Genomic DNA, 23,181 nt, shown 5'->3' with positions numbered 1-23,181 from the left:
TCTCTGTCTCTGAGTAAGTACACAGATGATGTGAACTACGCTATAGAGAACTGTATTATTATTATTTGGAGGGAGGTTTCCACAGGCTATTTCTGCTTGTGATGCACTCCTCTATATGTGGTGATCTGCAGGGAGTAGTGAGTAGCTGTCCACTGACAGTCAGTGCCACTGAAGACAAATGGTATGTGTTCCCTTGGTATTCGAATGAGAGCAGCAAAGGGTGCTTCAGAAAGTAAGGTCCATGTCACTTCGCTTCCTGCATGTGGCAAGGAGAAGAGAGACTGTCAGTGGGGACAGCACAGGAGAAGGAGACTAATGGGTTTCTGAAATGAAAATTTCCTGAGGAGACACAGGACCTTTGGTCTGACAGCTCTGTCAAGATAATGTTAATAGTAAATGGTGCAACAGTACTAACCTGGGGTGACATCCTGGCTCTGTCTATGGTACTTGTATGCCCCCCGCACCCCAATTGCCCTAGCATCTGAGCACTCCACAATCTTTACTGTTTATCCTCACAACGCTCCTGTGAGGTGGGGAAGTGCTGTTGTCCTGTTTTACACATGGGGAATAGAGGCCCAGTGATTTTTCTGTACCCAGGTCTCCCAAGGCCTAGGCTAGTGCCTCAACCACAAGACTGCTCTTCCTCCCTATTCTGCTCTATGGAAATCATGAGCAAAACTTCATCGGAGCTAGGTTTTAACCTCTGGTATTTATTTAAGACACTGGCTTTTATAATTGCTCACATATTGCAAATAGAATAACACCTGCCCCCACAGTGTTGATGATTTTCAGCATTCGAGCTCTCTATCATCATTTAAATTTGCTAAGCAAACTCCTGGCTGTTTGATGCTTATACTAAAAGTTTCACTTAAATATATGTGCTATCTGCTGGCTAGCTTTTAAATCCATTCTTTTCATCAAACACAGAACCTGTTCACCACTTCCTTTCCCCATCCCCCGACTGCTGGAATTAGAACTAACAAGTTATTCAGTACAATTACCTGTACCCCTCTGTAGATATTCAGGTAATCTGATCTACATGGAGAACTTGTCCTTCTAACAACTAGATGTGTCTGGCACAATGTCTTTCCTGATCAGCATCTTGACTCTGTGCTGGATTGTCCAGCTCAGGACTCTGTTACATGGAACTATATCAACCTCAGCAAGTGCCTGATCCTGGGAGGGGCTGAGCACCTGCTGTTTCCATTGACTTCAGTGGTAGTGGGGGTGTGGTCTCTGGGGTGGGGCCGAGGATGAAGGGTTTGGGGTGAAGAAGGGGGCTCAGGAAGCTCTCAGAAGTGGTGACATGTCCCTCTGGCCCCGAGGCACAGAGGTGGCCAGGGGGACTCTGCGTGCTGACCCCGTCTGCAGGCGCTGCCCCCGCAGCTCCCATTGGCTGCGGTTCCCGGCCAATGGGAGCTGCAGAGCTGGTGCTTGGCGCGGGGGCAGCGCACAGAGTCTCGATGGTGGCCCCTGTGCCTAGGAGCCGCAGGGACATGCCGGCTGCTTCCAGGAGCTGCGCAGAGCCAGGGCAGGCAGGAAGCCTGCCTTAGCCTTGCTGCGCCACCGGCTGGAATTTTAATGGCCCAGTCAGCGGTGCTGACCGGAGCCACCAGGGTCGCTTTTCGACTGGGCGTTCCAGTCGAAAACTGGATGCTTGGCAACCCTACCCCTTTTCCCCGCCCCATCCTCCAACATGCCCCTTCCTTCTCTTTCTGCTGGAATAGGAGAGTGACTCATAAAGTTGTTTCTACCACTCTTCTGGTAGTGGAGAAAGTGAATTCTTGGCAGGGTTTGCTCTAAGAGACTGGAGAGGCTGGCCCACAGATTTCTCTTGCGTTATATTGGTTTTTCAGACCTACATGGGAAATATTTGTCTCAGTGTTACCTGTCCAGGGCATCCATGTGTCTCTTGTTTGCTCTAGTTAACAGTCTTTCCCTGGCAGTTTTGCGAGACTGAGAAGAAAGTTGAAGAGTGGCCTGTCTGGAGTTAAGCTATTTAACTTCTACTAATCTGTTTTGCTTCCAGGCTTTATTGTAAGAAGCTTTCAACCTGAGGGGCCTGCTTTGCCTGGTGTATCACATCCAACAAATGTTACCCTTGAATGTGTGAACTGAATTCTGTCACAGCATGAAGGGCCAAATCCAGGTCTGAGCAGCCTAGGTGCATTGGGAGAAAAAGGTTGAGAGGGCTCAGGAAGCTGTAACAGGTGGCTTGTGCTTTGGGAGCAGAAGTGGGGGAGGCCAGCCAGCACTGCCGTCAGCACTAGTAGCTGCAGAGATGTGTGTCTTGGTGAGGAGCCGGTCTTACTGGATAGTGCCTGTGGAGCTATTTGCAAAGAAGCACTTGCTGCCCGATGCCCTGGAGTCATTCCCCGTAGGCATAGTGTCTCCGCAGCCACCTTCCCCTCTCTTCCCCCCCCCCCACCCCCCTGTGATACTGCCTGTAGATTTCCTGTCTGTCTGAGCACACAAGGGTCGGGTTTGAAAGTATTATTGCATTGCTTGAGCTGTAAGCGCTTGGAAATTCAGTGTGGGCTGGAGCATGGAGAGCTCCACAGAAAACAAACTTCTGTTTTCCCCTTGCTGCCCAGCTCTACAGGGTGCTGAGCACTGAAGTCAGGGAAAGTTGAAGGTGCTCAGTGCCTTGCAGGATCAGGTTCTTGGTTGCTACCTTGGGGGGGGAATTGTCTGCTGTATGGTTCTCAGATACAGCGGGGTTCCCTGGCTGGCCTTCCTGGGTTCCAGGCAGACCCATCCTTCATGCTTTAACATAATTAATAGTGGAATGGTTTCAAGCATAACAATCCTGAAAATCTGACCTTTCCTGAGCCATTTAGTGTCTGTCTGTGAGAGCCTGTATGTGCCTCACATGCTTGAAAAAAGATAATTATTTTAAACTGCATTCTCTGAGTTCACATACATATAAAACTTCACTATCTAGTTGTTCCTAATGGGACACTGTGACATTATTCATTATTTATAGCATGGTAGAATCCAAGCGCCCCAATCGGGATTGGGGTCTCCATTAGGTGCTGTACAAACATAAAGGGTTGGAGTGCTTGGTGATGGCCTGAGTCGGCTTCTCTGGAAGTCAATGAGAGTTTTCACATTGGGAGCAGAGTATAGCTAACATGGAGTGCTTTTGAATAGCCCACCCAAAGTGGGGGTGTGTCTGTGTAACATAAAGGGGTGATTTTACTCTTTTATGTTTACAGCAGCATAAATGACTAAACTTGAAATTATTTATCCATGTTATTTTTCACCATTTTTACTGTGTGCAGTTGCTGCAGTTTGGGCACATTCTGGTCTGTGTACGGCAGCCCAGTGTCCCAATGGTTGTGTTGCAAGAAGTAAAGGGGAATATTTTGCAGGCAGACACAACATTTCTTTGTTTAACTATTTATTTATTTAGAGGGTTTTAACAGGTTTACAAATCCTTGCCATGTAAATATCAGAGACAAAATAATGATCATTATAACAGTGAGCTTTTGTTTAGTGAGACCTTATAGATAGCGTTACCATAATAGTGAATGAGTCTCTTTACACTACCCACGTTGATGTTGAAAAATATTTTTCTCCCCATAAAGCTATTTTAAAAAATCCTTAACGTACATGAATTTTCCATACAAGTATTAACAAATCTGATTTTATAACCTGTGTTTGTTACCATTAAAAGACACGTTTGTGTTTGGTCAATGACTTATTGTTTTGGTGGTTTATTTATTTTATATATTTTTTTTTTTTTTTTGGTTCAAACTCCAAAAATGGTAACCATGCATTATAAATGTCTTGATCCTAGGCTGTCGTATTTTCCATTGAAAGGATTTCCCATACTTTATTTCTCCACGTCACTGATGTTGGAGGATCGTGTGTATGTGTGTGTTTTTGTTTTGTTTTTTTTTTCTTTGAAAAAAGGACTGATCGCCCATCTGGCTGCCAGTAGCAATTGTCTAAAATGTATAGTTTGGGTCTAACCTGTCTGAGTCTTCTAAATACTTTGCGAGAAAGGACCTATTGAAACTAGTAGGAGTTTTGCTATTGGCATGAACAGTGTCAAGATTTCACCCACTTTTTCTGAACATTGCTTTCCTGACACCCAACCCATGGATGTGTGAATTGCTCAATCTGTGTGAATACAATTATTAAAAATTCACATTGTCTACTTGAGATTAGGTTTATAATTATTGCAGTTGTTACTTGTTCAGTTCAGCATTCAAACTAGTTTAAAATGATAAATTGGAGTTCAAATGTATTAGGCAATCGGAATTGGGTACAGCTGCAGTATAATAGTTTGCTGAAGGGATTTGCACGAAATATTCAGGAGTTTGGGAAACAATCTGAAACTATTCTACCATCACAAGGTATGGAGAGGTAATTCTTAAGGCCAATTCTGCCTTCAAATATGTGGGGGCTGTTCCCAAAGGGCTCCAATCCATTTACTCCTCCGTTGCTTCTCCCATGGAATTGTATCATGTATCTGATGGTAAAATTAGGCCCTAAGACCTATATATTCAAAACCTGTGGTGATTTTGGGTGCCCACCCTGTGATACTTTAAAGGAATCCTTTTTTTCCCCGGAAGTGTTGGTTGCCCACTCTCTGAAAACCAGGTCCCTTTAAGGTGTCTCAAGCAGGCACCCAAAAATGGAGTCCTCAAAATTGCTAGATGCTTTTGAAAAGTTTGGCCTAGTATTTTAAATAAACAGCTCCTCCTGAACTTGGTTCCCTAGTACACGTGCTTTATGCTTAACAAATTGGAATGCCTGTAATGCAGGGATAGTGGTTTGGCTACTGCCTTCTGCAGTGCTTTGTGAAGTTACAGCTTTTTTTTAAATTTTATTTATTCATTAATCACCTGCACAAAAGGATGAAGAATGCTGGGTAAAATGAGCCCTATAATGCTGGCACAAACAGCTTTAGTAAATATCCTGGGGAAGTTCTAGACTGGCAGTGAGGGGCAGAGACTGAGATGCGTCTCCTCAAGGCAGTGATACAACCTTCTTTGTTTGATTTGGTGAAATTGGCTTTAAACGGGCATGGAGCTAGAACTGACCTTGAAGATGGTCCTGTCCGAAAAGGCTTGAACCGGTGAAGGGCTGAGTCCTTCCTGTGAGCCACTGTATGTCCCAAATTCCCACTGAAAACTAACTGGGTTGAGAACAATGGCACTTCAAAGGTTATTGTAAACTAGTGAGCTCTCTGACCAGCCCGCGGACCAAAGAACGCTCTCCAGCCACAAGGTGCCAGTCCCTTTCTTTGTGGCTTCAGTTATTTCTTCAAAATAAAAACTAGTTAACATAATCTGAACATATCAATTTTGCCTTTTGCCCTTTAATCAATTTTGCCCAACACAGCACTTACAGGATTGCACTGCACAGGCTGTCTGCCTGGGAGTCTCTCATGAACTGGAGGGCAGATTTTTAAAGGTATTTAGGTGCCTAGTGGAATTTACAAAAAGCTCCTAACTCCCATTGACTTCCAAAATCTAGCCAAAAAGAAAAGGAGTACTTGTGGCACCTTAGAGACTAGCAAATTTATTTGAGCATACGCTTTCGTGAGCTACAGCTCACTTCATCGGATGCATTTGGTGGAAAATACAGAGGGGAGATTGACACACACACACACACACACACAGAGAGAACATGAAACAATGGGTTTATCATACACGCTGTAAGGAGAGTGATCACTTAAGATGAGCCATCACCAGCAGCAGGGAGGGGAAAAGGAAGAAAACCTTTCATGGTGACAAGCAAGGTAGGCTATTTCCAGCAGTTAACAACATCTGAGGAACAGTGGGGGCTGGGGTGGGGGAGAGAAATAACAGGGGGAAATAGTTTTACTTTGTGTAATGACTCATCCATTCCCAGTCTCTATTCAAGCCTAAGTTAATTGTATCCAGTTTGCAAATGAATTCCAATTCAGCAGTCTCTCCTTGGAGCCTGTTTTTGAATTTTTGTTGTTGAAGGATAGCCACCCTCAGGTCTGTAATCGAGTGACCGGAGAGATTGAAGTGTTCTCCGACTGGGTTTTTGACAAATGCATCCGATGAAGTGAGCTGTAGCTCACGAAAGCTTATGCTCAAATAAATTTGTTAGTCTTTAAGGTGCCACAAGTACTCCTTTTCTTTTTGCGAATACAGACTAACACGGCTGCTACTCTGAAACCTGTCAAAATCTAGCCCCAACTGATCTTCAAGGTGTCACATGAGCCCTAGCCCCACAGCCTCAGCAAGGAGGCAGCTAATTAGTCATAGGTGAGGGCAGCCCCCTATCCGCCCCCCATGATCATTATAATGTGGCAGGGCAGTATGGCAAAAGCTGAGCCGGGGCTGCCTGATGAATCCTTGAGCTTTGCCCCTGCCAGCGGACTTGGGGTCCAGTGCTGCACTCTGTTAGTGAACCCTGACCACCAGCAGATGGGAAAATGAGTATTGTCAAAGTTGCTCTTTGTCTCCGTTCATTTCTCTCTCTCAAGATGGATAAAACCAGAGATTAAAATTGAAATTAATACTCTGAAGAGTCTGGAACAAATCCAGCACTGGGATTCCATTAATCTGAGCAAAATTGTTTTTTCTAGTTTTAAAACGCAAAGGCTGTTGGTTTCTGTGCCAGGATCTCTCAGTGTAAGATGATATTTAAAGGCTGCCCCTTCCTCATGCCAGTGGTCCCACCAGAGTAGCTGCAGGGTAACTCCAATGAATGTATAGTTAACATTGTTGTAACTGAGATCAGAATTTGCACTATTTACATGGGGCTGATTGCTTTCATATGGGGTTTGCACTATCGGGCCCTTAACTCTAAATTGTATGCCCTGAGAGCCGAATTGTTCTAGCTGCTGTTGTGGAAGCAATAACCTATATAATCTTTTTATCCTTTTTTGTTTTCAGCCTTCAGTGCCACCAGTGCCAAACTACAGGCTCTCCATGTCTGTCCCAGAATGGCTTCAAGCAATACAGAATTACATGAAGATGCTGCAGTATCCTTCTTGAGTAGGGCGGCAGGGTCATACACTCTGCACTGAACCCATGGGGTAACTTACTGAAACATGAGGCTGCCGCAAATGCAGAGGATAATTCAGGAGGGGGAAAAAACTCCCACTCTGCCAGCTTTGTCAGGGACCAAAGCGTAAAGCTCCTCATCCTGGTCTTCAGGGCTACACAACTAGCTCTAAGTGACACTGAGCAGAATTTAACTGAAGTGCCAACTCACTATATGAATAGGAATGTTCAGAAGAACCTCATGAGCCAATTTCAAAACAATCAGCATTCACGGTGTCTGGAGTAATATATTCCAGTCTCTCCTGATAGCTCACTTTTTCAGTTGGCATTGCCAGTGTCCACCCCTTTCCCAACCTAGTTGCAGCCTGTGATTACAGTGGTTTCCCCTTCAGGCTGAATCTGACCCTCACCTTCTCAGCTACAGTTCGTGCTTTTCACTGAGGGAGGGATTTGGCTGCCCCCAGGCCAGGAGGTGAGCTGCACTTGCTCAGCTACCTGGGGGTGGACTCCAGAGGGGCACGCAAGAGGCCTCCTTCTCCCCTCAACTTGAGCCACTGCTCAAGCAAAACACACAGAGGGAGTCCCCTGCTGCATTAGTGCTTGGGAACTTTTGCTGCTGCTCTCCCCACCCAGAAGCAAAGTGCAGGAATGGAAATGGAGATCTGATCCTGACCTCTCCAAACCAGCCCCCCTAATGAGGCCTGCACGTTTGTGAGCGTGTCCTGGAGTAGTGCTTGATGCTTAAGGGAGAGCCACTTCTCAGTTTCTTGCCTTTTGTGGATTTAATCAGAACCTGACATGGATTTCTTCCCCTTCTCTCCCCACCGCTGAACATTGATTGTGTTTCCACGGCACATAGGCAGAGTGATGGAATGAGCAGTCACTGGCCAGAATATTTACTCCTGGGGGAATTCTGTGCCACTTCGCATGCACAGAATTTGTCCCCCGCAGATTTCTTTGCTTCCCCACAGAAAATTAACTTTCTGACAGGGAAGCCACAAGAGCGGTCATGCGACCCTTCCCAGCAGTATGTGTTGGGTGCTCAGGGCAGCCGGAAGAGAGGTAAATCACTGTGGGGCAGGACTGGAGAAGGCTGGTGGCTCCTAACCTGCGCCAGGCTCAGCTGTTGGTCCTGGATAGGCAGGGGAGGACGGCACTCCCTGTTCCCCTGCATGGCATCTGGGGCCATGTCAGACCCATCCCCAGATATCTGCCCCAGCTGTAGGGAGCTCTGCAAACTGCTCCAACCCCTCCGTGCTTCCTGCACTCATCGCTCCTCAGCTGCAAGGGGAAGGGATCCCTGTACAGGGAGCTGCTCACCCATCCGCCCAACCTCCGTGCATCCAGACCCCCTCATACCTAGACCCTCCCGCCAAGCCGCACCCCTCCCACCTAGAACCCCTCCAATGAGCCCCACTCCCCCTGCACTTAGACCACCCCGATGAGCCACCCACACCCAGATCGCCACTCTACCAAGCCCCAACCATCTGCACTTGGATCCCCACCCCAGAGCCTCACTCCCCCAGCATCCGGACCCTCCACACAGAGCCCTTTCAACCCACATCTGGATGCCCTCACACTAAGCCCTCCACACTTGAATCCTGCATTGCTGGGCCTGCCTGCACACACCTGCTGCACCTGGCATGGAGGGGTAGGGCCTTTGGGTGTTTCTGGTGTAGGTCCCGTCCTTGTGCTGTGTTAGGATTGGGTGCAGCCTCACCGCTGAGTCCGTATCCTGCTGGGGTGGGGGGGGGGCTTCACAGTGATCTCCCATCTCTGTGCAGCCAGTGGCCTGTGCTCCCCAATGCCATGCTGGAGCCTCCACATTTATTTGACAAATAAAATGTGCAGAATTTTGCAGAATTTTAATTTTTTGGTGCAGAATGCCCTCAGGAGTCAGTATTGAATTAGCCTCTTTCATCTTGCTCCATTTGCCAGTTATTTCTCTCCTCTTGTAACTTTTTGATCTTTATTTGGCGGAAAGGCAGTGGAGGTAGAAACAAAGGCACATGAGGGACTGGTGAGCATTTGGAGAGAAAACAGGCAGTTGGAAGAGTATCTAAAAATAGCAGGAGGTTTGGTAGGCCAGGCAGAGCAGCCATAAAGGTCAAAGCACCAGCAGAAGTTACAGCAGCAGCTGAACCTGAGAGGGAGAGGCATGGCTAACCTGTTTAGAGAACACATATATTGGGCTAGGTTTGAACATGGAATTTCTTTACTCATTGGTGCATGATTGCTACTCAGACACAGTGAGCTCTGCTTATGTGCATTAAAGGGGGGAACGGCATGATGCAGACACGAGGCTCTGTCACACTATGAAATGCATATGTGGGATTTTTAATTTTAAAAAGTAGACACCACTCTACTTGGTAGGTGCTAGAGATGGCCTAAAGAACTCAAAGTTTGGATCCAGATCTAAACAGGCTTCAAAGTCTGCTGAGTTTCAAATGCAGGGTTTTGGTTTCTCACTGAGGGCTATCATGCCACTCTGTTTCACTCAGAATGCTCTGAGTAAGGGCAACACACCTCAGAGCTCAGGCTCTGTTTTGTCTTTTGGAGCTTGATTTTCATCAGTGCTCAGCATCCACAACTCCAGCTGAAGTCAGTGGGAGCTGCAGGTGCTCAGTTGTTCTGAAAATTCACACCACTGGTGCTGAGAGTCAGGGTACATTCAGTTAAATTGTCCTGACATTTTGTTTTTCCACTAGTGCGATGTGTGCTTGTGGCTCATTCCCCACCGCATATTGTTAACAGATGTTCTCATTGTCTTGTTGTCACAGAGAAGGACTTACATCTGTTTATATGTGGAAATTATCAGCCGCATGTTGCCTATAGGGAAACCTATATGAATAGCATGATTCTTTTTGCATGAAGGGCCATGGTTATGAGCATTCTTAAACAATGAATGAGGTGGACTGTTGATAGATTTATAAACTGTATTTCTCTTTTCCATTGTTGTTCCCATTATGATTCTTTCCTCCCCCCCATACTAACAGGAGAAGGGTCTGAGCTGGCCAGAAAATTAATAATTATCTCTTGAAGCATCTAATATTTGGATCAGATTTAACAACCTCTTTCACTTGCATCTCTTCACAGTTGAGAAAACAGAATTAAGTTTTATTTCACATATACAGGATTTAATTTCTGCCATGAGAGTTGGTGGCTTTTTAGTACCCGCTTTATGCTTCCAGCGGAAATTAAAATTTGAGAGTGAAAAGAGGCTTTCCATCACCTTGGTGAGCTTTGTTTTGTTGTCTGACTCTTTCTTAAAGTTACTTTACTTTAAATGACAAAATCCAGATACAATCACACAGGAACTCAGTTCTTTGAAATTAGGAAAACAAGACCTCTAAGTGGGTAAGTGGCATCTGCCTGCCTGCAGATTGGTTTGGTTCTCTTACATTCCTGAGGCTCTGAGATAGTCTAATTCTTTTTATGGACACGTGTATGCAGATCCTCAGCTGGTGTAAAGTGACAGAGCTCTGTTGAAGTCATCAGCTAAAGATCTGACCCAGGGTTTTTCTCTCCTGTACTTCACTGTGACTAATCATAAATGCCTGGCCTGAGTACAGCTTGCAATTGAGACTGATGTCAGTTCTGGAAATCTGGAATCGATTGAGAAGGTCCAGTACTCATCTCTGTGACTGCTTCCAGTCTGGGTCATTAAGATGGAAGTCTTCCTTGCTTCCTACTTATATCCTACCCCCCTGTTTATTGTCTCAGACAGTATAACCCCCCCCACCTTCCCCATTGTTTGTTTTCCTGTGTGGTGCTGCCCTGTTCACTTCACATTCCTTCCGTATGTTCATATGTAAATGGATGTCCCTTGTGCTAGCTTTCATCTGACGGAGAGACAGGTGAATAAACAATCTGACAGGAAACCCGTTTCTCCACCTCTGCTGCGATACAGAATCTAAAAACATATTTTCAGTATACGTCCCATGTAACTCCTTTTAGTATCTATATACGTACATTTCACAATGGTATTAACAACCAGTGTGACCCTGGTTTTCATTTAAGATCTCACATGACGGTCTTTGTTGAATCAGAATGTACCAGAATCAGGATATTCCTGTAACCCCTGGCAACGAGAGGCTCTAATGTGAGTTATTTCCTTTATTTACCCATTTATCTTTTTTTTTTAATAAAAGCTGGAAGCACTTAGATTTTTCTCATTGTTACCTTCCTGAAAGGGCTTTTCATAAAGTCTGAGAGGAACTTCATTGATGGAGAACAAAATCAACCTGTAGAGAGCTTTGAAGAACACAGCTAAGAGCAGAGGTTCCCTCTCTTTGTGACTGGTGTCAACTTGCTGAGAGCAATGGGCTGCATCTTATTTGCAAATAAATTTACATCACTAATGAGAAGTGTGAACTCAGCCTGTTCCCCACACAAAATTCTCTGTTACTCACACACTCTAGGGGCATCCACCTTTACCCAGGTCCTAGGGCTCAGGGCATAACCCTCTTAATTTAGGCATCCTCTCTTGCCCTTCTGTGAGCACAGGCATAACCTTACACTCTAGAGCACCCACCCTTACTCAATTCCTAGGGCTCGGCATAATTTTCTGCAGATTTGGAGGATCTCTTACTGGTGAAAGAGCCTTACACAGTAAGATCTTTATCTTCTATTTATTAACAGTCACTAAAAACAGAATGCACACGCTACACATACAATGTTCACCACTCCCAATAAGACAGATGAACTTTTTCCTGCTGGCCATTTGGGATCAGGTCCATCTGGGGGACTTCAGTTTCTGCACGGTGTCATTGACAGAGTGTTGAGGTCTGGCAGCTCTGATGGGGCTGTGTCCTGGAGTTAGTTCCCAAAGAACTGCCTTTTGGACCCCAGTTTATACAGTTAAACATGAGCCCTGCTTAGTTATACCTTAACCAATCATTTTACTAACCAATTCTAACAAAATTCTCTAACCAATCATACTCCAGCACCTTCATTAATTTACACCTAGCAAAATTAATTATTTAACAGACCGAAACAATCAAAGAACCAGACAGATCATACAGACAAACAATAGGGAAGTGGGCACCATAATGACAAAACAATAAAGAAATGAGGATTTCACAACCACAACTATTGATAAGTGACAGGTTTCAGAGTAGCAGCCGTGTTAGTCTGTATTCGCAAAAAGAAAAGGAGTACTTGTGGCACCTTAGAGACTAACAAATTTATTAGAGCATAAGCTTTCGTGAGCTACAGCTCACTTCATCGGATGCATTCGGATAAGTGGTTTCTTGCCAGGCAGAATGCTATCAAACTAAGTTTTCTTTACCCATCTTAAGATCTGTTTCTTTATCTGGTGATAGTGGGTGCTATTAGGATGGGATCTCCTTCTTAACGGCCTGATACTACATTGTTTTAATATAATTTAGATGGAATATGAGGATGTGACTTCCTGCTTCTCAGCTAATGGCTGCTGCTCTTTTAACTTGGCTGCAGACAAAGGCCTTAGGCCTTACAATATGGCTACAGGCCTTATCCTCACAAGCTCACTGTAACATTGCTTGTACTGGTCCTTTCTTTGACAGATGAATTGAAGTTGCTTGTTTGAAGGTCACCAGCAATAATAGCCAAGATTTGATCAGCTGTTAGCTGCACTTTAGGGCCTGTGAGGTGCATTTGATCTTCTGGCCTTTTTTGGATACCCTAACTTACTATATATGGGGGGAGGGTAATTCTGACAATTGTCACGCAATTACAATAAGAACTATTGAAGCAGCTAATGGTTCAGATCTTGAGCTACCATAATCACGCTAGTGTTCTGTGATCTCAGTTAATCACTTACACCTGGAGGCACGGGAAGATGTCAGCTTCATTCAGCTTGTTTGCATGTTGTATGAAAATAAAATGCCTTCTCATAAAGGGCTCAGTCCTGTGAGATGCTGAGCACCCACATTTTACTTAATTTACTCTGAAATTCAGGCTGCTCATTAGAGAGCTTGTATATGGATTTAGGGGCTTAACTTTAGACACCAATTTTGAAAACATTGGCCACAGCCACTCTGTGCCTCAGTTTTCCCACATATGAAACAGGAATAATACTGTAAATTGTTTTGAGGTACTCTAATGAACTGTATGATATGAGCCAGCTCCACAGGTGGGGTAAATTGGCATAGCTCCATTAAAGTCAGTGGAGCTACACAGATTTACACCAGCTGAGGATCTGGCCCTTTAAGTATACACATTTTTCCATGGCTATTGCAGTGATTAAATAGGGGCTCTGTCAGAAAGCCATTTCTTGCTCTGCAATTACTTAACTATTGGCTGTAAAATGCCAGCTGGATTTATTTGTTTTGTTTTGTTTTGTTTTTTTTAAACTGGTGGGGGGGAAAGCGGGCAGGGAGAAGAAATCATTGGTCATCACTGTGTCTTTCAGCTGCCCTGTGCAGCTGTTCATGAAACCTGAAGCCAGGTGCATAGGCCCCAATTGAGCAAACCATGTAAGGAGTGCATAAATCCATTCCTGTTCAATAAATGCTGAAGTAGGTGCTTGACTTCCAGCACATGCTTTCTTTCAATCGCTGACTCTTTAAGCTTGTGCTTAATTGCTTTGCTGAATTGGGCCCTTGCTGCAGCTGAAGACACACAGCACTTCGGTGAAGAGGCCTGACCCTGCACGGTGCTGGGCACAAGTTTGTCCTTTGAAATCAAAGGCCACTGGCCAAATAGAAGTTTTCCATTTTGTTGCAAACTCTGCTTGCTCTGATTGATGGATATTTTCAGGGACGCTTCCAGAGGCTTTACTGCTCAGTGCTTACGTAGTGATTCCTGTTGGTTTACACATTGAGTGCCACAAGTGTATTTTGTTCCTGAAATGACAAAGCAGTATTGGGGAAAAGCTTGCTGGGTGAGCTACTTTCATTAGTTATTGCTATCTGTGCTCTTTTTAGCTTTGTACATTTCTTTGGGATTTTCTCTCAGATTTTAATTGTGATCACGTATTGCCCCTTTTCCCCCCTCCATTGTACAGCTGAGTTTTGAGTTTTTGGTCTAGGTCTCAGTTCAGAAGTTTCATGCCAGGATGAATTAAGTTTATTATTTACAAGATTTATTTTGGACACTTTTCTTACGGTAATGCGTAGAGACCCCACCTGAGATCAGAACCACACAGTATACGCATATAGTAAGTCTCAATCCCTGCCTTGAAGAGCGTACAATGCAGAGGTAACATCACTATAGTTATAAGTTGTGTTACAGAGCTGAGTTTTAACAGGTGCTTTAAATCTTTGTTTTGTGAAAGTCTCATTGAAATGGCAAAAACCAAGCCATGGAATTGAAGCTTTGAGCACGATCTGAATTTTTCATGGCAGTTGGATGAAAAACTAACTGATAATAACAAACCTGTAAAAGTCACCCATTTGGGCAGATTTTTCACTGGATTGTCTCCTGTGTCTTGGTACCCCTTTTTCAAGAAATCTAAAACACTCTGGGCCCCCTCCTTTGGCCACGTTGTTGCTCCCCATATGCTGGTTCCTAGAATATCAGTTATGCATCAGGAATGTTTGCCTATAAAACACTGATAACTTTTTTAATAGTAACAACAAGTTTTTGCCACAAAGCAAATCCTCCAGATTGTAGTTTGGTAGCATTCATGCCATAGCCGATCTGTAGTCACTTACTTCTGAGAAAAGCTTAAAAAATGAGTGATGCGCTCTGACTCCCTCACCAAGTACCCCTGAAATGTAGGAGAAAGCTCCCTGAGCTAGGAAACAAGAACGCAGGAATTCAAATCTCCCCTATTCAGATGCTGTATAAATTGCCATGCCATTCCCTACCCTTATGATTACCTAATACTATGAACCCCAACTTAGAAGATGGTTAGGGAAGAGCTGCTGACCACCCCTCCCCCCCCCAGGCTTTAAATAAGTTAGCAGAAACATTTATGCAGGTCACTCACGGCAGCCCCAGAATCCAGGTCAAACTCCGGTCCTAGGCTCTGTACCACACTGGCTTTCAGGGTGATTATACCAGTTTATTTGCTTACCTTCAGCAGTGTTGGGGCAGAATAACTTCTGTTACCAGATTTGCCCGTTACTTTTGGGTACGCTTATTCATTGGGTTTACTCTTCTCGGGGGGGTGGGGGGAGTGTTCTGTAATTCTATCAATGTACTGCTTGTGTCACTTGTGTTCTCATATGGAGCTCTACCCATATGGAGTTCCCTCCCAATGGAGCTATCCTGCAGGACCTAGGTTCCCCAGGCCTGGGTTCTTCCAGCCCCAGAATCGGATGAACACACATTAACAGAGCGCATCTGAGAGGACCGGGTTAATCAGCACTCCCAAGCTGATCCCTTATATGTCCCTGGACTCAGCAGGTGGGTCGAACAGCACCTCCAAGCTATCACCCTAATATGCCATAGGCAGCGCACTGGAATAGAGTATGCCTGAGCAGGCTGGGGTGAGCAGCACTTTCAAGCTGCCACCCTCATATGTCCCAGGTTCAGCACGTCCCTATCCCCACTTTCACATTACAGTTGTTCTGCTAGTAACCCGCTTGATAAGCAAACCCCACAGGATTTTTGGGTGCTGCAGGGATCTTTAGTTTAGGTACGAGGAGCATTGCTGCAGAGCGAATGGGGAAGCCAAAAAACACCCACGAGGAGGAGGGGGAGAGAGAGAGAGAGAGAAAGAGAGAGAAGCAACCAGCCTAACCATGAAAGTTATTTATTGCCAGGTAATTACCATACAAGGAGAGCCAAACAAACAAAACAGTTATAATATTAAATCTAACTTAAATTTGATTATAAAAGTCAGGTTTAGAAAACTTTAACTGATCACACAAGTCAGGGTCAGAAGATGATACCTAGAGAGAGAGAGCGAGACAGAGAGAGAGCTGGTTCTCACAACTCCGTGAAGCTTGAATTGATTGGGGTTTCCAGGTTGTGGTGGTAGCTGAGGGTCCAGAGTACTGGAGACGGGCTGAGATCCCAGCACGATCAGTTAGGAGAAGATGAAGTCCCAATGGCACTGATGCAGATTTTGGATCCAGGCATCAGAACACATACTTGAGCATGGGTAGGAGTTTTTGTAGGGAAAGAACTATGGTTCAGGGGAGAACACTAGATTTGTTTGTAGGTAAACCGATAGCTCAAGGGGATATACCAAAGTTGTTTTGTTCAGGCTAGAAAATAGGAACTGATTATTCCTGGCTATGGGCACTGTTCCTTCAAGAGTGCTCACAGTGCAATTAGGCAGCTTCAGTATTTTGGATACCAATAAAGTATTTATTACTAAAATTGATCTGATAACTTCTGAGCTGGGTGTGTGTGGGCATGGGCTCATTAACATCTGGAGCAGAGACCCCCATCATGCAGCGCTTCCCTGCTTTTCTGGTCCCAGAGTTCTGTGCGGTTCTTGCCTTGGAATCTCTGTTCTCCATTCTGTATGCTAATGGGGATGCCTCCCTGTCCCATCTTTGATACAAATGAGCCTAGGGGAGTTTCCTTAATCCTGTCACCCTTGTCCCAGGGTTCTCCCACAGCCTTTTCATTGCTTTTTCTAAGTCTTTCTTCTGATCGTCTTTGGTTCAAGCAGAGGCTGGAAGGGGGAAGGTCTTTCGTGAGTCAGACAGGCTGGGTACTGCACCCTGATTCCCCAAGAACACAGCTGATAGGTAACACTTCCCAAATGGATGGAATGTGTGCTGGCCAGATGTGCTGGTCTGTTGAAGTAATTGATATAAACGCAGATGAGGTCACTGTTAAGGTATTAGAGTGCAAGTCTGGAGCTGGGGTAGGTATTGCTTTGGGATAACTGTTGGAGATGGAAGTGAAAGCCTCATGGAGTGTGTTACTGAAGCAGTGTTGTAGGCAACTTAAAGGTGGCAAGAAATGGACAAGTATTTTCCGTAAACTTCTTATTTACATGTCTTTAAGGTTTTGGGTGCACGGGGTGTGTCCTGTTGTAACCTTAATGGTCACTAATCCTGGTTTTAGTTTGGCAATTATCTAAACAGACAGGACGGACGAAGGGTGGGGGAAAGGCGTTATTATTCCCATTTTACAGATGGAAAATGGCGGCGCAGGCAGATAAAGTGGTTTGCCCAACATTAAAATGGGAATTTGGAGCAGAGCCAGGAATTGAACCTTGATCTTTTAAGGCCCACTTCAGTGACTACAAGACCATCCTTCTCAAGGGTTACTAGCTGAAGTCTTTTAATAGCTCTTTGCCTCTGAGTTTGGCTTTCTATAAAATCTGCATTTGGTACGTGTCTCCCTCTCAAGATGCTAGTGAAAGGCTCAGTACTTCCATTGTATTGATCATGTGGAAATACAGAAGTCCATCTGGATGAGCAAGCATATATATGGGGCTTGATCCAGCAGCGTGCCCTCAGTTTCCATTGACTCCTTTGGGAGTTATACGTGTTCAGCACTGCCACACTGGGCTCCTCGCTTGTGCTTATGAAGTTGATTTTTTTTTAAAATGATTCTCTATTGTGAAGGCTCTGAGCTAACAAAGGTTCTGTTGCTTCTTCCCCTCAGGAGACCAATGGGTGAGCTCAAATGTGTAAAGAAGCTACATACAAATTGAAGATCAATAAATCCATGTGAAATGTGTCTTGAAATAGCTCTGATATATTGTTAGGGAAGTGGGGACTAGACGCAGGAGGGATTTATTACCAGTATCCGTCTGATCCATGAGAGAATAAAAATTCAGAGTTCCGCGCAGGAAGGAGAGCATGAATTATCTGTTTGAGACACTTAATGTTAAGGGAGACAGTCTTGATAGGATGCAATATTTAAAAATGATGATAAGAATAACTCACTGTTGGCTAACAATTGGCACCCAGCCAGCCAGACCCCTCGGGGTTTATCTAGACTAGAGACATTTTTCAAAAATGCCTAGGTGCCATTTTCAAAAGTGATAGGCCCTTCTATATTAGAAAGGTGTACAGCCTTAAACAAGCTTTTATAACTATAAATACTTTAAATTTGTACAGTTGTTGCCATATGAAAAGGGGAGTAACTGTACTGGTGTGTCACCTTTAAGCCGATAAAACTGTATCCATACTAGAGTTCTTTACTAGTATAACAATTCATATCTCTAAAACTTTTAAGTATAGACCAGGCCTATGTCACTTATGTGCTTATGAACATTTTTCTCTGGCATTTTTGGCTGTATTGTAACTCACATAGTTAACTCGATGGATTGGGAATCAATTAACACAATTGCTAATGCCAGTCTAGAACTTCACAGTCTTTTGTTCTAGGACACAGACATGACCCACAACAAGGAACAAACACTTGCAATTTTGTTGTTGACTCAAGTTAACTGGTAATCAGTTAACTTGAGTTATAACCATACCAAAACCTCACATCTGGACAGGCTCCTTGAGTCAGATTCCAAAGGCTTAGAGAAATTGTAGTACAGAGGCTGATCTGCAGAAAGACCAGAGGTTGAGTAATTCTGTTACTGAGAATATAGCGGATAATTGATTAAAGAAGTGCTTTAAAAAAAAACCCCAAACTGAAGTGTGATAGAAGCAGGCAGGTGGGAACTACTTACCCTAATAACAGAAGAGCAAGCCCTTTGTTAACATACCCTGTTCTCAAGGAACCCCAGTGGGACTGAAGAATTCGGCAATATTGTGTCCAGACAATAGCCTAGAGAGAATATTTGAACATGTGCTTCTAATCTTGCAGATAGAGAGAGGAAAATTTACGGACATACTGGTTTATTCAGATTGAAGCTAAATGCACATTTTCTCATTAAAGCAACCCTGTGTTATTGTCTTGACTCTACCAGTAGCTGCTCCAATTGCTGTAGCTGGATTCTCCACAGAGTACACAGCCCTGGGCGTTATATATGCAAACCAAGTGCCCAGAAAGCTTAATTGGATATGCAGAGGACTGACAGAAATTCCCTTGTAGTGAGGTACTTTGAGAAATCTTGTGAAGTTCACATTTGGCAAAGCTAGTGCTTAGATAGCAAAGTGCCAGGAGCTGTAGAAATACTCACGGTAGAGGGCGAGTTCATGGATGTCAAACGTGCCAGTAACTGGGGAGGAAGTGCATCAGTGAAAAGAATCACATCCATAAACTCCAGCAGAGGGAGTATGTCAAGACCCCTCAGACTCTAAAGTACTTAAGAGGTTGACACTTGGGGCAAGTCTACACTACAAAATTAAGTTTACCTAAGTTATATTGAGTACAGCCACTATGCTCCTTTCCTTGTGCCAATGGTGTGCATTCTCACCAGGATTGCTTGCACTGATTTACCTGTCAGTGTGGGGCACTATGGGACAGCTTCTGAAAGGCAGCAACACTTGATGTAAGCAACAAGTGTCTACACTGACACAGCGTCAAACTAACTACATTGACCAGTGCTTTGTCTCTCGCGGAGGTGGAGTTACTATTAGATTGGTGCGGTAGATGAGTTACATTGGTGGGAGCTACATTTTAGTGTAGACGCTTACAGAGTTGGGTTGCTGTAAGCTGCTTTACATTGACCTAACTGTAGTGTAGACCAGGCCTCAGTGAATTTTACTTTTGCCAGTTAGATGTAACCCTTTATGTGACATGGGTATAGTGCACTGATTTTAAAAAGCAACTGCTGTGGAATTTTTGTAAGCACTCCTGCTTTAATGGAAATCCCAAAATTCCTAAGAGGTGCCATTATCACACTGTTATTTTCTTTTTGTATGTATGGCAAAGGAGTTAATCCCGACGGGCACACCGATAGTTTATGGTCCTGAAGCAATTTATGGTAGAAGGAAATATTGCCCACTGAAACAGTGCGAGGTATACAGCAAAAGGAAAAAGACTCCTGATTAGAACAGCTGAACTGGTTACATTTATTAGGGGTAGGAGTGGCTGTGCTTGCGGGAAAAGAGTGGTTGTGCAAGTTTGGGGGTGATGATCAAATTATACACTCCAGCAGAGAATATTTGTGTGAAGTTTAAGACAATTTAAGTTTAGACTCCTCCTTTGACTGGCTGAGGGCCTGATTCATAGCCCATTGAAATTAGTGGAAAGGTCCATTGGGTCAGGCTTTGCATAACTGCGCTATGCAGTCACAGGAAGGACAAGCGAGGGTCTCACAGGCCACAAGAGGAGATGCTTTTGACTGTGACTTTTGGATACAGTGGAGGATCGTGAGTGGTAAGTCCAATAGGGCAGTGATGAGCTGCCAAAGTCTTAACAACCGGTTTCCTATCAAAAGTTCTGATGTAAGGGATGTGCCCCAGTATGTATTTTTTTGTACCAACAGGATTACCATATGTCTATATTTTCCAGACAGCGATTTAAGAACCAAAAAGCTCGACCTGTCCGGGAAAATACGGATGTATGTTAACCCTGCCTAAAGTTCTTTTTTAAAATGTTGGGCCTGAACTAGAAATGAGCTCTGTTTCACATGTGTGGGTCCCTGCCACTCCCTGGGGGTGTGCTAGGGTGACCAGATGTCCAGATTTTATAAGGACAGTCCTGATTTTGGGGTCTTTTTCTTATATAGGCTCCTATTACCCCCCCCCCACCCCCGTCCTGATTTTTCACACTTGCTGTCTGGTCACCCTAGGGTGTGCACATGTGTGGGTCCCAGCTGCTCCCTGCCCCCCTCATTGAAGCAGGTGTGCAGGGTTACTGCCCTGTGAACTGCAGGGCACCAGTGGACGTGGGGCCAGCAGCAGACAGGGGCATGGGGCAGGGCTAACTGGAGGCAGGGGGTGAGGGCAGGGCAGAGGGTGTGGAGCTGGCTGGAGATGGGAGGGTGCGGGGTTGGCTGGAGGCAAGGCGGTGTAGGGCTGGCTGGAGACAGGGCAGGGGCTGACTGGAGGTAGGGGCTGGCTGCAGGCAGGGAAGTGGGATGCAGGGCTGGCTGGAGATGGGCTGGCTGCGGGCAGGGCAGGAGGTGTGGCAGAGGCTGGCTGCAGGCAGAGGGTATGGGGATGGCTGGAGATGGGCTGGCTGCAGGCAGGGCAGGGGGTGTGGCAGGGGCTGGCTGCAGGCAGGGCAGGGGGTGCGGCAGGGGCTGGCTGCAGGCAGGGGGTGCGGGGGTGCGGCAGGGGCTGGCTGCAGGCAGGGGGTGCGGGGGTGCGGCAGGGGCTGGCTGCAGGCAGGGGGTGCGGGGGTGGCTGGAGGCAGGGGCTGGCTGCAGGCAGGGGTTGCGGGGGTGGCTGCAGGCAGGGGCTGGCTGCAGGCAGGGGTTGCGGGGGTGGCTGCAGGCAGGGGCTGGCTGCAGGCAGGGGTTGCGGGGGTGGCTGCAGGCAGGGGCTGGTGCGGGCAGGGCAGGGGGTGCGGGGCTGGCTGGAGGCAGGGGCTGACCAGAGGCAGGGGCTGGCTGTGGGCAGGGGGTGTGGGGGTGGCTGGAGATGGGCTGGCTGCGGGCAGGGCAGGGGGTGCGGGGGTGGCTGGAGGCAGGGGCTGACCGGAGGCAGGGGCTGGCTGTGGGCAGGGGGTGTGGGGGTGGCTGGAGATGGGCTGGCTGCGGGCAGGGCAGGGGGTGCAGGGGTGGCTGGAGGCAGGGGCTGGCTGTGGGCAGGGTGGTGGGTGCTCATGGGGAGAGCTGCTCGGAGCAGCAGGACGCAGCCCAGGCCCAGCTGAGCAGCCGGGGACCCACCAGGCAGCAGCGGGAGCCCCAGGGCAGGGGTTGGGGGAGCAGCAGGAGCAGGGCTCATGTTCGGGGCCAGGCGGCAGCCCACATGGGTCCCGCAGCACAGCGCCCCTGGCGGCCAGAGGAGGAATTGCATCACTTACTGGCCGGAGCCCATCAAAGCCTTAGCGCCCCTTGCAGGGAAGCAGGTTAACAACCGGATCTAAAACTTCTTCACAATTTAACAACCGGTTCGCCTAAACGGGTGCGAACCGGCTCCAGCTCACCACTGCAATAGGGTGACTTCCAATAACCAAAACAAATGTAGTTTAATGGCCTGATCCAAATGCTGCTAAAGGCAACAAAAGACTGTCCTTGACCTCTGTGGGAACTAGACTGGATCCTATCTTAATACTACCGTGTTCCAGATTAATTTCTAATTCTGAGATTATTTCCCCCCCGGATAAATTACAAATGCAAATTCAAATCAAATATAGCTTTTTTTCCCCAGTATCAACAAGGCCTTTAGGGAAAAAATATAATTCTTTTGCACATCTATGTGACTGACAGTTGTGGAGCTGAAGTCCTTGGGGCCTGGCCCAGGCAGCCCCGGGGAAGCTTCACCACTGTACCAGCTTGTCTCAGCCTGGACCTGGAGGGGCCATCTCTAGTGGAGAGTGGGCAGTTCAGTCTCCCTGCCCAGTCAGTCCTTGGCGTCTGACACTGTAAGCAATGGTGTGCATTATGATGGTTTCCCATGACGTGTCTACTGTGAAATGAACTGTGTAGCCAGCTCATTCCCTGTATGCCCATGAACAGCCATCAGATGATCACTGGTAACTTTTTGTTGGTCACTAGTGTTCTAGCTCAGTTCCAGACTGGTGATCTAATGGTGGAAGGCTCTGAATCCCATTCCAATCCCTATTGTTAGGGACTACTACTGTTCCAGAACACTAATACAAAAAAGAGGAGGGCCGATCCTGCTTCCATTGAATGGGAATTCTGCCACTGACTTGGATGAGAGGCAGACCGCTATAGCATGTGGTGGGTTGTGCACCAATAGATAGTCTGTGTCTGTCTTTATTAAGCTAGCAGAATGCCTCATGTTGAATTTCAATCTTAATGGCCTCTAAATATCTCGGAGAGCTGTGATTCAAGACAAATGAGTTCATGCATTGTAAACAGAACATACATGTAATGTATCTTTGTAACAGTCATAAACAATATGAATGTTGCCATGAAAGATCAATCACCGCTAATTTCGCAACTTGTTTATGCTAGTTGGTTTGCAAAGGCTCCCTGGCAGTGGGGACATTAATATTATACCCACGCTGACTGCTTCTGGAACTGGTGATAATAGTGAACTTATAACAGCAGTCAACTAGGGACCTGATGCCGCAGCCAGTGGAGAGGCTGCCACAAAGGGCTTGGCATACACAGTGTCTAATCTTGTTCGTCTTCTCTGCCATTGGTATCTGGTTTTGTATTGTAAGTGTGCTCAGTGCTGCATGGAGCAGAGGGGAAGACTGTCTCTGTCCAAAGAGAAAAGGAGTACTTGTGGCACCTTAGAGACTAACGAATTTATTTGAGCATAAGCTTTCATGAGCTACAACTCACTTCATCGGATGCATTTGG

At 45.9% G+C, this 23,181-nt stretch overlaps 1 protein-coding gene and 1 long non-coding RNA gene across 5 annotated transcripts in view; one reads left to right on the top strand and one right to left on the bottom strand.

The window, feature by feature from the left end:
• Positions 1 to 23,181, top strand: part of VASH2 (vasohibin 2) — a 67,385-nt gene that overhangs the window by 9,412 nt on the left and 34,792 nt on the right. For all 4 annotated transcript variants that reach the window (XR_006280246.1, XM_038394190.2, XM_038394188.2 and 1 more), the window contains 2 exons: positions 6,888 to 6,976; positions 10,299 to 10,355. Coding sequence is in view for 3 of the 4 variants with exons in the window: in XM_038394188.2 (XP_038250116.1) it covers positions 6,888 to 6,976; positions 10,299 to 10,355 (146 nt within the window). In the remaining variant the exon portion in view is untranslated. The remainder of the gene's footprint in view (positions 1 to 6,887; positions 6,977 to 10,298; positions 10,356 to 23,181) is intronic.
• On the bottom strand, positions 135 to 11,856 carry LOC122459505. The gene is made up of 3 exons (XR_006280247.1): positions 11,673 to 11,856; positions 10,947 to 10,948; positions 135 to 168 (listed from the first exon to the last, which is right to left on the bottom strand). It is a non-coding gene; the product is annotated as an uncharacterized LOC122459505 (long non-coding RNA).

Source organism: Dermochelys coriacea, chromosome 3 (assembly GCF_009764565.3).
Source record: "Dermochelys coriacea isolate rDerCor1 chromosome 3, rDerCor1.pri.v4, whole genome shotgun sequence".
Classification (NCBI taxonomy): domain Eukaryota; kingdom Metazoa; phylum Chordata; order Testudines; family Dermochelyidae; genus Dermochelys; species Dermochelys coriacea.
The sequence above is the reverse complement of the archived record's forward strand: the minus strand, read 5'-3'. Positions and strand labels throughout refer to the sequence as shown.